Source organism: Artemia franciscana, chromosome 7 (genome assembly GCF_032884065.1).
Source record: "Artemia franciscana chromosome 7, ASM3288406v1, whole genome shotgun sequence".
NCBI lineage: Eukaryota > Metazoa > Arthropoda > Branchiopoda > Anostraca > Artemiidae > Artemia > Artemia franciscana.
In genome coordinates, this window is record NC_088869.1 from 47,614,862 (window position 1) to 47,639,893 (window position 25,032).

Below are 25,032 nucleotides of genomic sequence, written 5' to 3' on the forward strand. Positions count from 1 at the left end.
CCCTTCAACTCTCCCCAACGTCACAGGATCTGGTCGGGATTTAAAACAAGAGCTTTGAAGCACGAGATCCTTCTAAATATCAAATTTCATTAAGATCTGATCGTAAGTTCGTAAGTTACAAATGCCTCATTTTTTCTAATTTTACCGAATTACCCCCCCCCCCCCAAAGAGAGTGGATCCGGCCCGGTTATGTCGGTCACGTATCTTGGACTTCCGCTTATTCTTTCACAAAGATTCGTCCTGGTCTCTCCACTCTAAGCGTTTTCCAAGATTTCTGCCCCCCAACTCCCCTCAATGACACTGGATCCGGTCAGGATTTAAAATAAGAGGTCAGAGTTACAAGCTCCTTCTAAATATGAAATTTCATTCAGATCAGATCACTCCTTCGTAAGTTAAAAAAGCCTAATTTTTCTAATTTTTCCGAATTACTGAATTAGGTCCCCCCCAGCTCCCCCAAAGAGAGCGGATCCGTTCCGGTTATGTCAATCACGTGTATAAGACCTGTGCTTATTTTTCCCCACCAAGTTTCATCCTGATCCCTCCACTCTAAACGTTTTCCAAGATTTTTGGTTTCCCCCTCCAACTCCCCCCAATGTCACCGGATCTGGCCGGGATTTGAAATAAGAGATCTGAGACACGATATCCTTCTAAATATCAAATTTTATTGAGATCTGATCACCATTTCGTAAGTTAAAAATACCTCATTTTTTCTACTTTTTCCGAATTAACCGTCCCCCCATTCTCTCCCAGATTGTCGAATCGGGGATACGATTATTTTTAATTTAATCTAGTCTGGTCCCTTCTGCCAAATTTCATCGTCCTAGCTTATCTGGAAGTGCCTACACTAGCAAAACCAGGACAGACAGACAGATCGAAAGACAGATAGACTGAATTTGCGATCGCCATATGTCACTTGGTAAATACCAAGTGCCATAAAAACGAAAAAAATGTTTTGTTTATTTTTTTTTATCTGCTTTTCATTCAAAGCAAATTATGTTCAGCAATAAACGAAAAGGCCGTACCTTCTATTACAACACATCCTTAGCCCCGTAAATCTTTAAAGGAAATAAATTTTACTTTCTAGATGTATACTATTTTTTATTATATTCAAATCACTTACCTTTCGGCTGCGTTTCTGTCAAGTACACTCCACTGCAAGTTTTTCTGTCTGTGTTTTCTAAGGATTTCATCAGAGACTCTAGAGAAGGCTATTGATTTCAAAGAAAAACAAACCACTCTTTGAATTGTTTGTTCAACTCTTTTAAAATGTAATATGTTGCTTACATTCTACGTTGTCTTTTCATCGCTAACAACATTCTAAAAACAGTGTAATCAAAACGAGCATTTCTGATGCTTAGTATTTGCAGTCAACTTTGGAAATTTCGATTTTGGGATTACATACATTTTGACATTTGTTTTCCGATGATTGCGAAGAAACCTTTTTAGGTTTAAAGCGTAATTTTATCTAATATGGGTTTTCTTTTTGAGAGCTATCGCATTGTACTATATTTCAGTTTTTATTCAAAAAATAAAATAATTCTTTGACCTTAGAGGCTGTTTTTAATTATATTTTAATAGAACTTATTCTGAAAAAGCGTCAGTGTAAGCTTTAGTTGTAATGAAAATCATACTGTCTTTCTGTCAAAAAAAGATGAAGTAGAAGAAAGGAGACACGTCAGCACTGCTGTGATTCTCCTTGTCGTTGAAGGTGGGGGACTGTAAAACTCTGATTTATGGTTTTTGACAATGAAAATTTTAGTGGCGCGCTTTTTCTTTCATTTGGACATTATTTTTATAGATTTTATGCCTTTTTTAAAAGTCTTAATATAAATTTGGTGTTCCCTTGAGTGTGAATGTAAATTAGTATTTTCAGAATAGCGGTACTTGTGAAATATTGTGGAATATTTGTAACTGCACATAACTTAACCAAAGATAAAAAAAAAAAAAAATTAACGGAAAGTAAGGAGCGACATTAAAACTTAAAACGAACAGAAAGTTCTTCCTATATGAAAGGGGCTGCTTCCTCATCAACGCTCCGCTCTTTACGCTAATGTTTCACTCTTTCTCTTAACTCTACTTTTTAAAACAGTAAAAAAAAAAAAACTTTAGTGTAAAGAGCGGGGTGTTGATGAGGAAGCAGCCCCTTTCATATACGAAGTATTTTCTGTTCGTTTTAAGTTTTAATGTCGCTCCTTACTTTCCGTTAAAAAAACTTGTGTTTTTAAATTTAATTTCGGAACGTTTTTAAAGCAATGCATGTTTTGATTTTGCTCTCCGCAGATGAATAATTTAAACGAAATTTGCATATTTATATTTTTTGGGTAAATGGCTTTCTCATAGTTTTGATCGAATGATTTTGAGAAAAAAGGAGTGAGGGAGGAGGCCTAGTTGCCTTCCAATTTTTTGGTTACTTAAAAAGGCAACTAGAACTTTTATTTTTTTACGAATGTATTTACTAGTAAAAGATATACGTAACTTACAAATTAGCTTACGTAACGAACTTCTGTATTCTCATGTTTTTATTACGTATATGAGGGGTTCACCCCTCGTCAGTACCTCGCTCTTTACACTAAGGCATAAATTTTGTCCCAATTTCTTAAGAATGACCCCTGAATCACAAAAGCCGTAGAATAAATAGTTGGAATTACTAAAAATACTTTAGCGTAAAGAGCGAGGTGTTAGGAGGAGGTGGACCCATTATAAAAGTAATAATTTCTGTTCGTTTTAAGTTTTAATGCTGCCCCTTACTTTCAGTTGAAAAAACTTTTTTATATTTATTTTTTCATTTTTTTTTTTAATAAACTAGAAAATCCTGCGCTCCCTTCATGGAAATTTTCTTCGCCCATGACAAATTCCTCCAAGGATAGTTCCCCCAACATATTCCTCTCTTGTCAACCCCTCCCCCAACCAAAAAATCCCCCTGAAAACGTCTGTACACTTCCAAATAACCATTACTATATGTAAGCACCGGTCAAAGTTTGTAACTTGTAGCCCCTCCCACGGGGGAACTGTGGGGGAGTAAGTCGTCCCCAAAGACATAGTTATAAGGTTTTTTGACTACGCTGAATAAAATGGCTATCTCAGAATTTTGATCCGGGTGACTTTGGAAAAAATTTATCGTGGAAGGTGGCCTAGATGCCCTCCAATTTTTTTGGTCACTTAAAAAGGGAACTAGAACTTTTAATTTCCGTTAGAATGAGCCCTCTCGCAAGACTCTAGGACCACTGGGTCAATGCGATCATCCCTGGGAAAAAAAAAAAAACAAACATACGAATCAACACGCATCCGTGATCTGCCTTCTGGCAAAAAATACAAAATTCCACATTTTTGTAGGTAGGAGCTTGAAACTTCTACTTCAGGGTTCTCTGATACGCTGAATCTGATGGTGTGATTTTCGTTAAGATTCTATTATTTTTAGGGGTTGTTTCCCCCTATTTTCTAAAATAAGGCAAATTTTCTCAGGCTCGTAAATTTGATGAGTAAGACTAAACTTGATGAAACTTATATATTTAAAATCATCATTACAATGTGATTCTTTTGATGTATCTATTGGTATCAAAATTTCCTTTTTTAGAGTTCTGGTTACTATTGAGCCGGGTCGCTCCTTACTACAGTTTGTTACCACGAACTGTTTGATAGCTGGTGCGTTAATTTAAAAATGATGAATTCAATGTATTTAGAATCGATTTAGCGGAAATAGTTGACTATGTCGATGCATATTATATAACCAAACCCTAATATTTTCAGTTTCGGTTTCTATTTCCTAGTTTTCGGTCTTTGTATTTAAAGTTATTGCTACAAACTGTTTATCTAAGGCGCTCTTAAATAAGAGGGAGGCTATGGTTCCCTCTTTCAACTCCCGTTTTTTGCGTTCACTATTTGTAACTGCAGTGCTTCGAGGAAGATGCAAACCTAATTTTCATATATCAGAGCTCCGAAAAAGATAAATTTCCCTGAAAAAAAGTGCACGCCTTCCGTTCCTCCCCTCCTAAGGGGAGGGAGGAGTCAGATATATCACAAATGAATTTTGGGGTCAGCATTTTCAAGGTTTTCAAGGGGAGTTCTTTAAATGCAAAATAGTTTTAGGGATGTCCTTTTAAACTTCCCTCACCAGTGTGTGCAAGTAAGCGTGTGAATGTAATCTTGTATGCTACACTTAAACTATTTCCCCAAATAAGGAGACGCTATCACCCCAGAGGATCTGTATCAGTTCAAAACTCTTCTTCACAGTGAAGAAAGATTAGTGGGTGGATTTTCTCTACCTCTCTCGACCCCCAGGGAGAACACTCCCTGAAAGTTTTTTTGAGGTTTTTGAGGTAACCTCAGCTTTTTGAGGTTATTGGCACCCCCGCCCAGCCCATGGAAAGATCCCCTGACCTTCCTTCAGAATCGCCGACGCAATACTTCATATCATCGTATATAATTTTTATGAAGCATAATGGTACACAAGTTTATGAATTCATTAAGCATGGCAAAATTTGTCTATAACATTCATTTTACATTTACTACATGTATCTTTAAGAGCCAATTTGCCACTGTTGATATTATGGTCTAAAAACATAGGAAGCTTGGTAAGCTTGGTTTTGATAGTTTTAAATAGCTTGGCTATCGGAAATTCACTCGATCGCATTTTCGACCTAAATTGCTGAGTTACAACAAAAATTATGTAAAATACCGCTTTGCTTGGGTGCAATTTCTTTTACTACTAAAAAAATACTAGAAATTGTAATATCCGGTCAGACGAGTATCCTTAAAATAATGTAAGATAACTGATAGGATACGACCACCCCTGGAAAAACAAACAAACAAAGAATCCTTCTAAAAAAGTCGTATTCATGTAGATGGGTGCTTGAAACCACTGTAATAGTGCTTCTTAATATGCTGAATTTAGCTGTAAAATTATCAGCAATATCGCTTCCATTTTGATGGTATTTCCCCATTTTTCTAATCCTAATTAAATTTTCTCAGCCTTGTAGCTTTTAGTGCATAATTTTAAACTTGGTGCGTTTTGTTCATTCGGAGTCACCATAAAAAGCCCATTCCTTTTATGTAGCCTATCCATTTTTTTTTATCTTTGTCCATTTTTTAAGAGTTTTTATTACTATTAGCCAGATTCGCTTCTTACGTACAGTTCGTTACCACAAACAGTTGAAAAGAAAAACTCTTTGGAAATGCAGTCTAGACTGATGCAAACAGTTACATGCATCACGGCAATTTTTTCAAATATTATTGTCAAATTTTCCCTATTCATTGAAAAAACAAGTTTCTGATTCTCTAAAATTATTTCTGTATTTTGTTACTAAAGTTTTTTTTCAATCATTAAGCTGAATTATACTATAAGGTTAACACAATCAAAATTTAGCTGTTTATACTGTAAAATTTATGCAGGGAATCTAGCGTAATATTTTCTTTACAAGTTCGGTTTTGAACCAAAATATTTGGTTATTTGGGATAATTTTTATCACTTGTGATTCTTTTCGATGATCTCTAGTACTAAGAAATTAAACTTGTATTACCTGTAGTTGGATTCTGTATTGATGATTTCCCTTACTCTTTTCTATAAATATCTTATGGTGAAAGGCCGAAATCTGGTAAATTCAACATTCACCGGTGAATTTTCAAAATTCATTTTTTCTCTGCTTGGATTCAATCAGCTTTCCCAGTCAGCTTTGTCAGTCAAACAGTTCGTGGTAACGAACTGTAGTAAGGAGCGACCCGACTCAATAGTAACCATAACTCTAAAAAACAGAATTTTTATAACAATAGTTACATCAAAAGAATTGCATTTTAATGTTGATTTCGCCTTATGTTTTGCCCGAGGAAATTTGCCTTATTTTAGAAAATTGGGGAAACGCCCTTTAAAAGTCATAGAATTTTAACAAAAATCACACCATCAGATTCAACGTATCAGAGAACCACACAGTAGAAGTTTCAAGCTTCTATCTACAAAATGTGGAATTTTGCATTTTTTCCCACAAGACAGGTCACGGATGCGTGTTTATATGTTTGTTTTTTGTTTTTTTTTCCCAGGGGTGATTGTATCGACCCAGTGGTCCTAGAATGTCGTGAGAAGGCTCATTCTAACGGAAATTTAAAGTTCTAGTGCCCTTTTTAAGTGGCCATAAAAACTGGAGGGCACCTAGACCCCCTCCCACACTTATTTTTTCCCAAGTTTCCGGATCAAAATTCTTAGATAGCCATTTTATTCAACATAGTCGAAAAACCTAATAACTATGTGTTTGGGGACGATTTATTCCCCCACAGTCCCCGTGGGAGGGACTGCAAGTTACAAACCTTGACCAGTGTTTACATATAGTAATTAATGGTTATTGGGAAGTGTAAAGACGCTTTCAGGATTTTTTTTTGGCTGGGGAGGAATTGAGAGGGAGGGAATTATGTGGGGGGAACTTTCCATGGAGGAATTTGTCATCGGGAGAGGAAGTTTCCATGAAGGGGGCTCAGGATTTTTTAGCATTTTCTTAAAGAAGAATGAAAAAATAAATATGAAACAGTTTTTTCAACTGAAAGTAAGGAACAGCATGAAAACTTAAAACGAACAGAAAATACTACGCATTTGGGGGGTTCACCTCCTCCTAATACCTCGCTCTTTACGCTAAAGTGATTTTATTAATTTCAACTATTTAATCTACGGCCTTTGTGATTCAGGGATCATTCTTAAGGAATTTGGACAAAATTTAAACTTTAGTGTAAAGAGCGAGGTATTGACGAGGGGGGAACCCCCTCATATACGTGATAATAACATACGAATATAAAAGTTCGTTACGTAAGTTAATTTGTAAGTTATGTATATTTTTACGAATAAAAACATTCGTAAAAAATTAAAAGTTTTAGTTGCCTTTTAAATAACAAAAAATTGGAGGGTGACTAGGCCTACTCCCTCGTTCTTTTTTCCTCCAAATCGTCCGATCAAAACCATGAGAAAGCCATTTAGCCATAAAAACAGATTAATATGCAAATTTTGTTTTAGTTATTCATGTGCGGAGAGCCAAAATCAAAACATTCATTAATTCAAAAACGTTCAGAAATTAAATAAAAAAAAAAAACAAGTTTTTTTTAACTGAAAGTAAGGAGCGATATTAAAACTTAAAATGTTCAGAAATTACTCCGTAAATGAAAGGGGCTGTTCCCTCCTCAACGCCCCGCTCTTTACGCTAAAGTTTTTTACTGTTTTAAAAGTAGAACTGAGAGAAAGAGTCAAAATTTAGCGTAAAGAGCGAGGCGTTGAGGAGGGAACAACCCCTTTCATATAAGGAGTAATTTCTGAACGTTTTAAGTTTTAATACCGCTCCTTACTTTCAGTTAAAACAACTTGTTTTTTCTATTTAATCTTATGCAAGGTTTGATAGTAAAAGTTAAAGTTAGGTTAGGTTAAATTAGGCTATAAGGTTAGGTACCTAACTTAACCTAATCTAACCTAATCTGTCACTGTTAAACCTTGCATAAAACTGAAAAAGCTGACTGGCAAAGCTGACTAACTCCAAGGAGAAAATAAAGAAGTAATTTCGGATATTCATCGGTGCATGTTGACATTTTCCAATTTCTCTCTTTCACAGAAGCATATACATATATAACTATGTGGCTCATAAATCTTTTTTTTTTACTCTCCTTCATTATACCTTAGTGGGGATCCTGAATTGAGAAATTTCCTTTTTATATATTGGAAGTCTGTGGAAAGAGTTTCTTAAGGAGTTTTCATGCCTCAGAATATGCTAATTTAGGCCAACTTTTGAAATTTTATAAAGGCTTTCATGTTTAATTTCACGAGGGAATCCTCCCCCCCCCCTAGTTAACACGGAAGCTATTTTATGGATAAGTTTGTCCATTTCTTTTTCAGCAAATTCTTCTCTGCTTTGCTTTCAAGAGATAATATCGTTTTGTTTAGATCATTTCTTCATATTTGCAAAGAATGTGTACATTGCATCCCTCTCATCAATAAAAGGTACCGACAAAAAATGTATCCCATGTTAAGACCTAAAATTGATTTTCTCCTCTTTTTTCGGATCCGGACAGTCTGAAATATTCCGTTTGGGAGGATTTAACAGAAACATTTTTGCAAAGTAGCACTTCCTTTTATTCTTTTTCTTCGACAATTCCTGTAATGGGTTTTATGCGATGTGTCTCATTTTAGAAGAGTAATGAGACTAATGGTCAGGATGAAGAATTTTCTCTCTTTTGCTTGCTGTAATCCTTAACTGATTACATTTTGGAGAAAGAGCGAAAGTGGTATCTATTTTCTTGCGAAAAGAAAGTAGAATTGTGTGGCCGATTAGTGTATATGAAAAGCTTTCTAGCACTCGGACTTTTGTAAATTGATCCTTAAGTATATTCTGTACATATAATTTTAAAAGAAGAATAGTGTGGTCTTAGGAAAGGGAGAGAATAGAAAGTGGAATAGCCAAGACCCAGGATGTTTTCTTGCAATTGACAAGTTTGTAGGGGTAGGAGATAAAATCTGCGATCTAAAAGTTAGAAAATTGCAAATTATGGTAATGACAGTTGTTAGTAGCACCCATGAGCTTTAAAGGGCGGAAGAAGACTTTTTAAATGTTTTCTTGAGGAATTGTCGAAATGAATTTTCAGGTATTCGGTCGACTTACTTTATCTCAAACAATAAGCGGTACAAAAAGTGAGGTTCTATTTCATTTCCTATTTCATATAATGAAATAAAGATTAAAATGACTAGAATAGTGAAACTTTGAATATATCGTGGTGGAGTAGGAGCGTGCGCAGCTCTGTTGGTCTCATGCGACTTGGTGCTGCAGCGAGATAGCGTTAAAAAGGTTCCTGTAAACTTTTGAATTTAGTATTAGATGTAAGTTTTGCTTCTGACCTCGTTCAAATTTTTCCAGGAATATATGCCAGTCAGCCATTATACATAAGGTTTCTTGAGGGTTAGAAAGTAAGTTTTCCGGGGGTCCGCTGCACAGTATCACCAAAATTTTTCAGAGAAACTGCGAAGTCCAAAGACGTGGATCGTAAACTAATTAGATAACATGTTGAAGAGCTCTCTTTTTCTCCCTGACTTAGTCTGTTAGCTAACGACTACAAATCGAGCCATCTCAAATTATCTTCTCCATACCGGAAGTTTCAACCAAAATCGGCATTTTTGGATGTCATATGGTGTCCAAAGATGCAGCATGAAAATTAATAATTCTTTAATGTGATCCTTTATTCGTCTTTCTACGAACATGTTTTCTAAATGATGTCCTCGTGGAAAAAAAGAAAAGAAAAAAGGAAGACACGTCATTTCCATTCATGCAAAAATTTGATTTTCCTTGTTTTTCAAGATGCGGACTATTAACCTTCTTTTGGGTTCTCGATGACGGTGATATCAGCAATGTAAATTTTATTTCAATCTTATGTTATGGTTGAGGGGTTTCTGGCTATTTTTCGGAATTTCAAAAAAAAATGTTTATTATTATTGTAAAATGTTGTTCTGTTGAATCCGGATATTAGTAGTGACAGACTCGTGGAACACGTTGACACAGATAGGGGTATACTATTAGAGCCACTAGCCCCTCAAGACGTTATTGCATGCACCTGGGTCTTACGCAATACTATTGTACACCTTTATGTTGCGTAATTGGGTTTGTTTACTTATACAAATGATTTCTTTGGATGTTATGGAATAGGACTTGTTAGATAGCTTGTTATAATGTTATTAATTTCTATCTTGGTGTTAGCAAAGTCACATTTTGAATAATGTAATAAGAAAAAAATGTCAACTCCACAATACGTTTTAAAGTAAATAAAAACTAAAAGCTAAAGTAAAAGCTAGTAAATAAAACACGCTAACGAAGAAAAAGAAACACTTTTCCAAGGCAGGTTAATTTGGGTATTGAATCAATGAGATCTTGCATAGCATTGGTTTCAGATATTTCATTGCTTAGATGATCACGTATTCACGATTAATCCTGGAACAAGAAATCTAAAAGACAGACTTTTTTTTACACATATTATGAAAGCCGAATGCGAGTCAAATGGATGGGTTGAATATTACTCTAGTGAGTTTTCACCCCTGATATTACTTTACAAGATGCATTTTTCTCAACGATGGATATAGCCTTGGGTAATTATGAATCTGGTCCAGGGTTCACATTAAACCTAGGGAAAAATAGTCAATGTATTATGAAACTTAAAAAGAAATATTCACGTGGAATTGACCAGTTGTGTGGCGTGCATCTAGTACATGAAAATTTAAATCTGTTACACCATTTGGGAATGCTGTTCCAAATAATATTTCATAGTGTGTTAGTTCCTGATGTTTTTTATGCTGGCATTGTGATCCCTGTGCCTAAGAATGGAAAATATAAAAGTAATTGTAGTTCGTACTGACCCATAACTGTTTCATCAGTAATTCGTAATTTATTAGAGCTGTTAGATATTGATAATATAAACCGAATTTGTTCCATGCCATACAATCAGTTTGGCTTTAAAAAAAGCTACAGCCGTGAACATATCCACCAAGTTATTGCAAATGTTCTGTTAGACGTGGAAGTAAATAAGGATATTGTTTTTATTGTTAATTATTGTTAAGGATATTGTTAAGGATATAGGCTATTGCTAAGTGCCAGCCACCGTGGGCTTGATCGCTCAATCCTACGTGTTTACAAACATATCTATAGTAAACTTCATGTATTTGTTGAAGTGCCTGTTCAAAAAGATTTTGTTGTTTCAAAAACTATGATTCGTACTTGGAAAGGTATTATGCAGGGCGGGGTGTCATCGCCTCCATTTTACAATAACAGCGTGCTAGAGGCTCAGAAGGAAGTTCAGACATCATTTATTTTTCGAGGCTTTGATTTGTCACCTTTAAATTATGCTGACAGTGTCCTAACCTCAGTTGGACCATTTCTGGTATTGAGGGAAATTTTGAGATTTATCTCCTGAATATAGGATAATAGGAATGAAGTTTAATGCTGAAAAGAGTGAAGTTGTTTCAATTGGTAGGTCACGCAGTCGGTCCATCTCCGATATCGTTTGTCTTGCTGGTCATCGTTTTAATCTGTTGCCAATCATAAATTACCTTGGATTACCCATTGGAAATGACCTAAAGCGTACTCGAGCACTTTTATTAGAGTTTCTAGATGGAAAGATTCGTAAGGCATGCGGCCTGCTTGTTCCTTGTGAAGAACCTTATAAAAGGAGTGTGTTTTCTAAAATTTATAACGCGTTTTCTGTGCCCCATTTGCTAGCTTTGTCGCCTTTTTGGAATGTTTTTTAGTACGTCGGATAAAAGAGATTGTCGATCAATTTTCTTTCGGTACGCCAAGCTCCTACTGGGTGTACCTCTGCGGGCTTATATACTTGGTAATTATACGTTGCATTTTGTGAAAAAGCAATTTGTCACATTTCATATTGCCTTCAAAAGTCTTATTTTGAATTATTCATCAACATTATAAATAATACTTCGAGGGAAGAAAATCGATCGCTTGAAATTGGTTACATTTGACGTGCAGCTGCTTGTTGCAATGTTCATAATTTAAATCTTGGTATTCGCAAATCCTATTTTGGATGACTCTGAAGTATTATCCTTTATGCAGCAGAAGTCTCATTACTTATAATAGTAATATAAAAAAAGTCAGCTTGACCATAAGTTTTCTCGCTAGTAAATGAAACACACCAACGAAAAAAAAGAGACACTTTTCATAGACTTGTTAGGCATTGAATCAGTGAGATGTTATGTGGCATTGGCTTTAGATGTTTCATTGCGCAAATGATTACGTAATGAAGATTTATCCTGGAACAAGAATTCTAACAGACACAAATTAAAACTAAACAAGCGGAAAAAAGAAGAAAAAAGCTGATGTAAAATGAAATGAAGCAAAAAACCGAGAATTACAGAAAGGCGGGAACCCAAGAGACTACTTCCAGAGGGAGAGCGAGGATTGTTATTAGTGGTAAATTCAAACCATATTAAGAGATATTTCTTAGAGGTTGTAATTCAAATGTCTTGTTTCTTTGTGCAAAGACTATGCATGGTGAACAAGCGCACATTTGAATAATACTTTTCTTCGTTTTTTACATAATCTCGGCAGAGGCAAATTTAACCCCATTAAGAGATACTTTTGAGTGCTTTTAATGAGAATGTCCCGTTTCTTAGACTGGGTATTAGATTTCAGTCCCCCTCCTTCGAAATTTTTTTTTAACCCCTACTACCTCAACTTTAAGCTGTAGAATGCGATGCCCCCCTTGGCAATTCATGCCACCTTGAAAAACTATGGATGGCAGACAACACCCTCTAGCAGCTTCATAAGGTATCCTAGCAGCTTTCCTAAGGTATTCTTCAGATATCTTCATGATAAAAATATGCTTTAAATCTATTGGTTTGTGTTTTATCGATCCACCCCAACATGATGTTCCCATGGTAATTCGTGTTACTTTTGCAAAATAAGGATGTCACATGGCACCCTCTGACACTCCTCATGATTCATAAGGCTTTTTCAGATATTTTTATGATAAAAATCATGTTTTTAATCTATCGGTTCATGTTTTCTCAAGCCACTCCCAACTTGATGCTTCAATGGCCATTCACGCCACCGTGGGGCACTATGGCTGGCACATGGCACCCCTCATCGTTTCTATGGCGCTTTTTAGATATTTTCTTGATAAAAATCATGCTTTAAATCCATTGGTTTGTGTTTTTTGCAAGCCATCACCCTCACGTGATGCCCCCAATGACAACTACTGACCTGTGCCTCTCCTTGACTGGTCTGCTGGCACCCCCTGGTTTTCAATATCACACCTAAGGCATTTTTAACCTATCGCTGATTCCAGGATCATGTGTGCGGCTGCCACAGTGGTAATTTATGGCTGGTCATCAACAATAGCTAGTTTATTGTACGTTTTCAATCAGTATTATTTGTACATTGGAAGGATAAACACTTGCATCTTATTTTAAAAATTGAAAGTGAAATATTTCAAGAAAGTTTGTCTTCATGATAAATTATTGTAGCATTGAATGCCGAGGAAGAGAAATATTTGAACTATGAAACAAGCATTAATGGGGATCTAATTGGAAATGCATGTGTTCGTGTACACATGACAGTAAGGTGTTAAATTCCTTTGGAATACTAAAAAATTAAACATTAATGATGGTGGTGGATATGGGAGAATAACGTTTCCAGAGATGATAGTACTCATAGAGAATGCGAATCTAAAATTTTGATTGATGACAATGACCAACTTCTTGCTACTGCAGCTGGTGACATGCTTCCCATTGACAGATCTAGTATTAGCATTCAAAAGAAGACAAGAAGAAGGCAAGCCTACTACAGCACCAATCCCATAATGTATATCTTATCCAGGTGCCGAAACTGCAACTTATGTAAAAATAATGTCATAAAATACTTTGAAATCACAAGTAAAATGAAAAGGCATTGACAGACCGATATATCACCGAGGAATATAAAGATAAATTGATGGAAAAGAGGGCACCAGCAAACGTTACTAGTATCATCGATAGTTAGTCAACAGATGCAATCATCTAAAACAATAATAGCAATGATGAAATGTAAGGCGAAGTTGTTAAAAGTTGTGTATGACACCAAAATGGAATAAATGACATCTCAAGAGAAATCATGATTAAGTATTTTATGAGATGGATTTTAAGCATTTTTTTTTTTATGATGAAATTCTACATGGCAATGCCTCAATAAAATGTTTTATTGGATTACTTTGCTATAATCCTATTATCTTTAGGGTACGCTAGCAACTCCAACGATTAGAATGTTTATTCAAAAGTCAGAAACATATGAAGGGGAATTTTCAGAGACAAAGGCACTACTACCCGGCTGATAAGAGATCTACTAGAGCCTGGGATAGGTTAATAGGATTCTTAGTGAAGTCCAAGAAAGACGGGCAGGATTGTTAGGTTAGATGGCGCGGTATGTATCCTAGCATAACCTAACTAACTGTCTTTAGGTTAAGTTAACCTAACCTAGTAGAACGTAAAAAAAAGGCTGAATCGTTAAAAGACGGATCGAGTTTGTATGAAATCCCATATGAACCAAATTGTTTTTTAAGCTGTCAAAACAGGTCCGTTGGAGGTCCCTGGGGTGTGACACGTTGGTTGTGGGTACCTATTTTCGCTATAGGAGGGTTGTAGGTATCCTTGGTGTGGGAAGGTAGTACTTTTAGTGGTCAAGTGTCTGTCTTTGTGTGTTTGTGTCTGACTCTGTGTGTTTGTGTGGTTTTTTTCTCTCACCGTGTCTTTGTGTTTGACTGTGTGATTGCCTTTCTCTTTGTCTATCTTTGTGTGTTTTTGTGTCTGACTCTGTGTGTTTGTGTGTGTATTTCGTCTCTCTCTCACCGTGCCTATGTGTTTAGTTTTAGGTTCGTATTTTCTCTGAGCACTATCAAGCCTGGAAATGCTACTCTCGCATATCCACCACTGCCAGTAATGTTGAATTCTTTGGTATTTCAATGAATTTTAACACCTTACTGTCATGACAACGCATGGATACATTTCCAATAAGATGATAATTAATGTTTGTTTCTTACTTCAAATATTTCTCTTTGTAAACATTCAATGCTACGATAACTTTATCATGAAAACACACTTTCTTGAAATATTTCATCTTTACTTTTAAAGTAAGACGTAATTGTTTATTCTTCCAATGTAGAAATAATACTGATCGAAAAAATACAGTAAACTAGCTATTGTCTATTACCAGCCATAGATTACCACGGAGGGAGCCGTATACAGAATTCTTGAATCGACGAAAGGCTGAAAATGCCTTAGGTGTTATAGTGTACACCAGGAGATGCCATTGGGCCAGTTATAGAATGACTCAGGTAGGAAATTGCCACAAGGGGCATCAATTTGGGAGGTTGGCTAGCAAAAACACCTACCAATAGATTTAAAACATGATTTTTATCAAGATAATATCTTAAAAATGCCTTAGAAATAATGAGTGTTGCCGGAAGATGCCATGTGCCAGTCGGTGTGCCGCGGTGGTGTGGATTGTCACGGGGGCAGGTTCGGGTTTGCTTGAAAAACATAAACCGATGGATTTAAAGCATGACTTTCATCATGAAAATATTTGAAAAATGCCCTAGTAATGATGAGGGTGCCGTTTGAAACTTGTAGTTTTCCACGGTACCACGCTAGCGAAAGTTGCCATGTGGGGCATCACGTGGGGGGGGGGTTAATTGCTAAAACATGAACAAATGGATTCAAAGCATATTTCCATCATGAAAAATATCTGAAAAGTGGTTTTGGAATGATGAGGGTGTTAGAGGGTGTCGTGTCTCATCCGTAGTTTTCCACGGGTGAGAATATTTTTGAAATATTTTGATTATTGTACTTTCTGGATTAAAAAAGGTAATGATTGTTTTTTGTTTGTTTTTACGGACTAAAAGAAAATTATCAGGTAAAAAAAAATGTCCTATAATTTAATAACAATCGAACTAACTTTAGCACAAGTTGTCCTGATTTTGATGGCACTGTCGCGAGCCTTAATCCTTCCGGCTTTAGGTCAGAGGTCAATTGAATTTTTTTAAACACAATCAATAAACACAGTCGGTGGAAAATCGCAAGTGTTCTATTTACCTTCTGCATATATATATATATATATATATATATATATATATATATATATATATATATATATATATATATATATATATATATATATATATATATATATATATATATAATGTGGTTGTTATTTAATGTAGCATGAGAAACCAAAGTGGCAACACAGAGCCCTAGTATTATTTTGGTGCAGCCAAGTTTTAAAATATGAAGGAGTTCCGGTAGAAAAGGCACCAGTAATTCAAAATGGTTTACAGTACAAGCAGTTTTCTTTCTCCATATGAATACATCCCATTAGCAAGAGGAGGTCTTTAAGTTGACTTTTTCCATATGAACACTGCTATAGAGTTTATCAGTTTTTATGGCACTTGGTATTAACTAAGTGACATATAGCAGTCGCCAATTCTGTCGGTCTGTCGGTCTGTCTGTCTGTCGGTCCCGGTTTTGCTACTTTAGGCACTTCCAGGTAAGCTAGGACGATGAAATTTGGCAGGCGTATCAGGGACTGGACCAGATTAAATTAGAAATAGTCGTTTTCCCGATTTGACCATCTGGGGGGGAGTGGGGGCCCGGTTAATTCGCAAAAAATAAAAAATGAAGCATTTTTAACTTATCAGCGGGTATTTGGATCTTAATGAAATTTGATGTTTGGAATGATATTGTGTCTTAGAGCTCTTATTTTAAATCCCGACCGGATCTGATGACATTGGGGGGAGTTGGAGGGGGAAAACCTAAAGTCCCGGTTTTGCTACTTTAGGCACTTCCAGGTAAGCTAGGACGATGAAATTTGGCAAGCGTATCAGGGACCGGACCAGATTAAATTAGAAATAGTCGTTTTCCCGATTTGACCATCTGGGGGGGGGGGAGTAGGGGCCGGTTAATTCGGAAAAATAGAAAAAATGAAGTATTTTTAACTTATGAGCAGGTGATTGGATCTTAATGAAATTTGATGTTTGGAATGATATTGTGTCTCAGAGCTCTTATTTTAAATCCCGACTGGGTCTGATGACAGTGGGGGGAGTTGGAGGGGGGAAACCTAAAATCTTGGAAAACACTTAGAGTAGAGGGATCGGGATGAAACTTGATGGGAAAAATAAGCGCAAGTCCCAGATACATGATTGACATAATCGGAACTTATTTGTTCTCTTTGGGGTAGTTGGGGGGGGGGAGTAAGTCTTAAAAATTAGAAAAATGAGGTATTTTCAACTTACGAACGGGTGATCGGATCTCAATGAAATTTGATGTTTAGAAGGATATCGTGTCTTAGAGCTCTTATTTTAAATCCCGAACGGTTCTGGTGATGGGGGCGGGGAGTTGGGAGGGGAACCTAAAACTTGGAAAACACTTAGAGTGGAGGGATCGGGATGAAACATGGTGGGAAAAATAAACACAAGTCCTAGATAGATGATTGACATAAACGGAACGGATCCGCTCTCTTTTGGGTAGTTGGGGGGGGGGGGGGGTTAATTCTGAAAAATTAGAAAAAATGAGGTATTTTTAACTTACGAACGGGTGATTTGATCTCTATGAAATTTGATTTTTAGAAGGATATCGTGGCTCAAAGCTCTTATTTTAAATCCTGACCGGATCTGGTGACATTGGGGGAAGTTTGGGGTGGGGAGACCTAAAATGATGGGAAACGCTTAGATTGGAGGGATTGGGATGAAACTTGGTTAGAAAAATAAGCAAAAGTCTTGCATACGTAATTTACATAATTGGAACGGATCCGCTCTGTTGAGGGGGGGGGGGGGCTAATTCTGAAAAATAAGAAAAATTACGTATTTTTAACTTACGAAGGAGTGATCGGATCTTCATGAAACTTCATATTTAGAAGGACTTCGTAACTCTGATATCTTATTTTAAATCTCAACCGGATCAAACGTAATTGGGGGGGGGGGGCAGTTGGGGGGACCGGAAATCTTAGAAAATACTTAAAGCGGTGAGAACATGATGAAACTGGATGGGAAGAATAGAAACCTGTCTAAGATACGTGACTGACATAACTGGACCGGATCTGCTCTCTTTGGTGGAATTGGGAGGGGGGAGGTAATTTTGAAAATTGAGGTATTTGTAACTTACGAAAGGGTGACCAGATTTTAATGAAATTTGATATTTAGAAGGATCTTGTGCTATAAAGTTTAACTTTAGGTTCTGACCTTCTAACAAGTGCCAAATGAGCTCTTGGCTCTTGGCTCTTCCGACCTCATACCATATGAGCTCTCGGCTCTTCCGACCTCGTCCAAATGAGCTCTTGGCTCTTGGCTCTTACGACCTCGTACCATATGAGCTCTCGGCTCTTCCGACCTCGTCACAAGTGCCATATGAGCTCTTAGCTCTTGTTTACCAGGAGCACGTGCACAGGATGGTCATCCCCTTTTTTTTCTGGTTTCCTTTCATCGCACTGCATTAATGCTGTCCAAAATCGTAAAACTTCAACTGCGAGATTCTATAGTCTAGTGATTTTAGTTTACGATTTAATAAAAAAAACTAGTTTTTTTAACTGAAAGTAAGGAGCGACATTAAAACTTAAAACGAACAGAAATTACTCCGTATATGAAATGGGTTGTCCCCTCCGCAGTCCCTCGCTCTTTACGCTAAAGTTTGACTCTTTGCCACAATTCTACTTTTTAAAACAATTAAAAAGTTTAGCGTAAAGAGCGAGGGACTGCGGAGGGGACAACCCATTTCATATACGGAGTAATTTCAGTTCGTTTTAAGTTTTAATGTCGCTCCTTACTTTCAGTTAAAAAAACTAGTTTTTTTATTTAATTTCTGAACGTTTTTGAATTAATGCATGTTTGATTTTGGCTCTCCGCACATAAGTCATTGAAATGAAATTAGTATATTAATTTTTTTTTTGGCTAAATGGCTTTCTCTTAGTTTTGATCAGACGATTTTGAGAAATAAGGGGTGGGGAAGGAGGCCTAGCTGCCCTCCAATTTTTCGGTTACTTAAAAAGGCTACTAAAACTTTTAATATTCAACGAACGTTTTTATTAGTAAAAAATATACGTAACTTAAGAATTAACTTACATAACAAACTTTTATATTCTTATATTTTTATTATGTGTACGAGGGGGTTTGTACCCTCGTTAATACCTCGCTCTTTACACTAAGTCGTAAGTTTTGTCCCAATTCTTTAAGAATGACCCCTGAATCAAAAAGGCCGTAGAATAAATAGTTGAAATCACTAAAAATATTTTAGCATAAAGAGCGAGGTATTTATCTCTTCCTAAATACCTCCCTCTTTATGCTAAAGTATTTTTAGAACCCCTCATATGCGTAATAATCTCTGTTCGTTTTAAATTTCAATGCTATTCCTTACTTTCATTTGAATAAACGTTTTCATATTTTTTTTTCATTGTTTTTTTTTATAGTAATGCTAGAAAATCATGTGCCCTTTTCATTGAATTTTTCTTCCCCCATGACATATTCCTCAAAGGAAAGATCCTCCCACAAAGCCCTCTCCCATCAACCCCACCCCCAAACCAAAAAATCCCCATGAAAACGTCTGTACACTTCCCAATAACCATTACTATATGTAAACACTGGTCAAAGTTTGTAACTTGCAGCCCCTCCCTCAGGGATTGTGGGGGAGTAAGTCATTCCCAAAGACATAGTTATTATGGTTTTCGACTATGCTGAACAAAATGGCTATCTTAAAATTTTAATCTGTTGACTTTTGGAAAAAAAGAGCATGGGAGGGGGCCTATTTGCCCTCCAATTTTTTGGTCACTTAAAAAGGGCACTAGAACTTTTCATTTCCGTTAGAATGAGCCCTCTCGCGACATTCTAGGACCACTTGGTCGATAAGATGACCCCTGGGGAAAAAAAAACAAAACAAACAAATAAACACGCACCCGTATTTGTCTTCTGGCAAAAAATACAAAATTCCACATTTTTTAGATAGGAGCTTGAAATGAAATTTTGAATTTTGCTATAGAGTTCTCTGATATACCGACTGCGATAGTGTGATTTTCGTTAAGATTCTATGACTTTTAGGGGATGTTTCCCCCCTTTTTCCAAAATAGGGCAAATTTTCTCAGGCTCGTAACTTTTGATGACAAAGACTAAATTAATTGAAACTTATATATTTAGAATCAGCGTAAAAATTCGATTCTTTTGATGTGTCTTTTAGCATCAAAATTCCATTTTTTAGAGTTTCGTTTACTATTGAGCCGGGTCGCCCCTTACTACAGTTCCTTACCACGAACTATTTGAAAAGAAAATAATTCGGTATTTCGGGGCTTCTGACATTATTACTCCTTTGCGGAAGTTAGGCTCAAAATTGAAAAAGGATTATATTTTTTTTCTCTGGGCCCCTTCCAACTCTTAGTTCGTTTATTTTCCCGTTAGTTTTCACCTGTTTTCGCTTTATAGTTGTGTTATCTCTTAGCAGTTCTTTCGTTAGTTGAGTTATGGCTGTGGTATATATGTTTTATCGCTCGTATAGTTGTGTTATTTTCAAATTATACTCCATAATAGAGAGGCTCCGAACACCCAGCATTGTATATTAAGCTCTTAATTTGACGTTTTTTTCTAACGTGACCAGATTCGTCCTGCGATCTTTTCATTGAATTTTTTCCCCCATGGCATATTTCTCCAAGGAAAGATCCTCCCACATAGCCCCCTCCCTCAACCCTACCCCCAAAACCAAAAAAATCCCCCTGAAAACGTCTGTACACTTCCCAATAACCATTATTATATGTAAACACTGGTTGAAGTTTGTAACTTGCAACCCCTCCCCCAGGAACTGTGGGGGAGTAAGTCATCCCCAAAAACATAGTTATTATGATTTTCGACTATGCTAAACAAAATGGCTATCTCAAAATTTTGATCCGTTGACTTTGGGAAAAAAATTAGCGTGGGAGGGGGCCTAGATGCCCTCCAATTTTTTTGGTCACTTAAAAAGGGCACTAGAACTTTTCATTTCCGTTAGAATGAGCCCTCTTTTGACATTCTAGGACCACTTGGTCGATACGATGACCCCTGGGAAAAAAAAACAAAAAAAAAACAAACAAATAAACACGCACCCGTGATTTGTCTTCTGGCAAAAAATGTAAAATTCCACATTTTTGTAGATAGGAGCTTGAAACTTCTACAGTAGGGTTCTCTGATACGCTGAATCTGATGGTGTCATTTTCGTTAAGATCCTACGACTTTTAGGGGCTGTTTCCCCCTATTTTCCTAAATAAGGCAAATTTTCTCAGGCTCGTAACTTTTGATGACTAAGACTAAACTTGATGAAACTTATATATTTAAAATCAGCATTAAAATGCGATTCTTTTGATGTAGCTATTGATATCAAAATTCAATTTTTTAGAGTTTTGGTTACTATTGAGCCGGATCGCTCCTTACTACAGTTCGTTACCACGAACTGTTTGACTAGTAAATTACAAGACAAAAGGCCATATACTGCGCTTTGAATAAATTTAATCTGAAAAATAGATGCGGGTTGGTGTTTAAGTCGCCAGCTGTTGGGACTGCAAGAATAGTAATACTATCATATTCATATTCATAATTTGAAACTGGACACTGACTTTTGGTTTATTATTGTTAGTTGTTCTAAAAATTGTAAGATCTACTTTATGTAGTTGTGATTTAAAGCGGGACAAGAATTAATCCAAAAAAAGGTCTATTTCCTAATAGAACTCAAAAGAGTATAAACTGGTAATTGGGTTTCTGGTTAATCCTTTTAATCAACCTTAGACCTTCCTAATTAGTTTTCCTGTAAGACCTTTTAATCAAGTAAGGTTTTAATCAAGCCTCTACTGGCGTTCTCCTCATTTATTGTGCCAAACGAATTTCCCTCTAAACCTTGGGGATTGGGAATTGTATCCCAGAATCGCTCTCTTTTGCCTTTTCTTGCAATTCTATTAATTTTCCCTTCTCAATAAAACTTTACCTCTGATTACATAAATCACTTTTTAGTATTTGTGTTTAGTAGTTATAAATAAACCAGCTGGATCTTTGCTAAAAATAAATATATTAAATGTTTATTCTTTTTTTCATATTTCACCGCTCTTTGATTTTGACTTTTTAGACCGTATTTATGATAATTGGAAAAGAGATCGCTTTTAAAGAGCGAAATTTGCTTCAATTCAATTCACGACCTCGAATACCCTGGACTATTCTCCGCTTCTGTTATTTCTAATAGTAAAACCTAGTGTTAATATAACCTAAACTAAACATCTTTGTGAAGTAAGACCTTGGGTACCGGAACCGATGATGTGATGCTCCGCAACTGTGACCCGTAGGTCACAGTTGCGGAGCATCACATGAAATATGTCTGTTGGATTGGGATTGAGCAAGCTAAAGATTCAACAAAAGTCCCATTCATGATCCTTACCAAACTTATTGAGCTCTGCTAGTCCCTTCTCATGGGTAGAGATGACAAGATTTTAGCTCTTCAACACGCAAATATTAAATCGACCACGGATGCTTGACATCATAGCTGTAGCTGTGGACCAGGTCCTGTTGAATTAATTTTGTAATTTCCCTACAAATTAGGCTTCCGAAAATAAGACTCTAATGCCGCACACTTCCTTCTCACGGAAGTTGAATCAGGTACAGACCATGAAAGGACAGGTATGAGCTTGTCTCTTACTTTCATTTGGGATCTGACGTCACCATCTAGCAGACGTGATTATGACAAGGATTCAAAAACTCTAAAATCATGTAGGTGTTGACGCACCAAAAGGTAAAGCAAAAACGTTAGCTGGTGCCACTAACAAGTTTAGGGTTAGACCAGTGGTTCTCAACCTTTTTTTTTACCCATGGACCCCTTTTTCCTTCTTTTTATCTTGGTGGACCCCTTCATAGCTATTGGACATAAGAACAATTTTCTATTCTTCACTAATATAAATTTTAAGGTTTTAATTATCAAAGAAATAGTATACGATTAAGCTTTATTTTTAAATGAAAACTAATTTAATGCAAATAAAATATTCTACTATAATAATAATAATAATAATTATTATTATTATTATTATTACTGTTATTGTGATAATAACTACAATATTACAATGTTTCTTCCATGGGCAAGCAATACAAGCTCAAGGAGAGTAGAGCTCCTCAAGCAGTTTAATTCACTCCAACATTATTTAAAATGGATAAAAAAGGAGTTGAAATTAAGTGTGTGATTAAAGAAAAGGAAAAGGCATTTTTATTCAATGAGATCCCTGTGGTTGGTTCTTCTCGGCGAGTTTATTTATATTTGGTTCTATTGATGTTAACGATAGTCCAAGATCACCCCTTTTCACAAAGTCAAGTCTATTGCAATTTTCTGATAACATTTGAGAAATACGACTAAATCCCGCTTCAACAAGCTAAGATGTAGGAAGAGCAATAACATAGAGCTGCACTTTATCCCAGAGCAAAGGGTACTTTTTAGCAACATCATTTGTTTTCCATATATTGTACTTTTCATCTTTGAATTTTGCATGCATTATTTCATCACTTTGTATTTGGTTGAGGGGCTCTTGCAAAGATATATCCATCCCGAGCAGGTCACCAACCCGAGTTTGCATATCTTCATGTATATTTTCCAAATATTCACCATATAGGCCAAACAAGGAAACTGTTCAAATGCACGACCCCTGATATTATTTTTGTACAGCTGTAGTTTCCTTAGAAAAGCAGCAATAGCACTTTTACTAGATATCAGATCAGAATTGTTTTCTTGGAGCTGTTTATCAAGTGAATTAAATTTTTCAAATATATCTTATAAGTAAAACACATCATATTTATTTGCAAGCAGTTTTGCTTCGAGTTGTGTGTCAGCAAGAAAGGAAACAATAGAACCCCAAAGTGCAATGAAACGCTTAAGACAATTCCCCTTTGATAGCCATCTCACCTCTGTATGTATTACAAGCCGCCCAAACATTTTGCTTACAGAATTCACGAAAAAGGTGGTCTCGAAGAGAATTTGAAATAATATGGTTAACTACTTTTATTAAAACAGTAAGGGAATCATGCAGACATGCACTCATTTTCTTTGCAACTAAGTGTTGACGGTGTATCACACAGTGAACACAATATAAAGTGAACAGTAAATTACAGTAGAAAATGATTTTTTTAAAATAAAGGGCGTTCTGAGTTGGTTTTCTTCATGGACCTCCAAAATATCATTGTGGACCCCCAATTTGTTGTGTTTTGCCTGTGGATCCCCGAAAATATTACATGGACCCCTAGGGTCCATGTGGACTCCGGTTGAGAACCACTGGGTTAGACAAAGAACATCCAGACAATAGAAAATATATTACTTTCCATTTTACTCGTCTAATAGTGGTAAACGATACCTTAACCATTTGTTTCGAGAACCGTGAACTCTTTTTTAAAAAGCTGAGGACTATGTTTCAATTTATTTTGTACTAGTCACGAGAAAAGGTATCTGGAATTGTAGAAAGTCCAAATTGTGAAGATTGCACTCTATTTTTCTTTGTCAAATATTTTATTTTTGCTTATTTACGATCCAACTGAATCCTTGAATATGAGTTTCAAGTAAACTCTTTTTCCTATGTTTGGTTGTAGGACTGCCTTTTTTAAGGCAAAAGAGACGCTTTGAATATAGTAAATTTAAACACTATAGCCTGTAAATTCTTTATTAGAACTTTATTTCTATTAAGACTTTCCTATTTATTTCTGAAGGTTTGGATCTTGTGCGTCTATCTTTTAGTTTTGATATTTCATTTTAGGCCATGGAAGCTCAAAGCGTTGAATGCATTCCTGAGTCAATGGATAGCGAAGATAGTCTGTTTATGTTGTATACCTCTGGGAGTACTGGCAAACCAAAAGGACTTGTACATTCCACTGCTGGCTATTTACTTTATGCGAGTTTTACTCATAAGGTATTTATGCTTAAAAGTTTGTGACAGAAAGAGATAGAGGGAGTGAGAGAAGGAAGCGAGGGAGATAAAGAAACGAAGTAGAACGATAAATAGAAAAGAAGGGAAGAGAGTAAGAGAAGTGAGAAAAAGAGAAACAAAAGAAAGAGATGCAGACAAGAAACGGAGGTTAAACAAGTGAGACCACAGGAGAGGAGATTGGAAAGAGCGCGCGAGAGAGGGTGGGGGAGTGAGGAGGGGGACGGGGAGAGAAAGACAGAGGAAACATTGAAAAAAGTTTAGAATTAACATTTCAAGTAAATTTATTTTTAGAAATGAACTGAAAAATTACGAAATGTAGTTTTCAAATTTTATTTTCATCAATAGCCTACTGAATAAAAAGATCTTATTTTGATATGTTCAGTTTCTGCCAAATATATAATTGTATGCCAAGTCACCTATCCTACAGTTTTTTAGCCACGTGTTAATTCATCCATAGTAAGTAAAGACAGCTAAATAAAATGTGTACATCCATTGCAGTATTAAACACTAAGCTCTATCTGATTCCTTTGAAGAGCAAAGCTAATACTTTCTGGAGCTATTATCTTTAACCTGGGGACAAACTTATCCATTAAAATTTATGAACCAT

General features: G+C 36.1%; 1 protein-coding gene across 1 annotated transcript in view; it reads left to right on the forward strand.

Annotated features, from left to right (window-relative positions):
- Nucleotides 1–24,566, forward strand: part of LOC136028633 (acetyl-coenzyme A synthetase 2-like, mitochondrial) — a 117,751-nt gene extending 93,185 nt beyond the window's left edge. The window contains exon 5 of the mRNA XM_065706463.1: nucleotides 24,255–24,566. Within this exon, the coding sequence (XP_065562535.1) occupies nucleotides 24,255–24,431 (177 nt within the window). The 3' untranslated portion in view covers nucleotides 24,432–24,566. The remainder of the gene's footprint in view (nucleotides 1–24,254) is intronic.
- The last annotated feature ends 466 nt before the right edge of the window (nucleotides 24,567–25,032 follow it).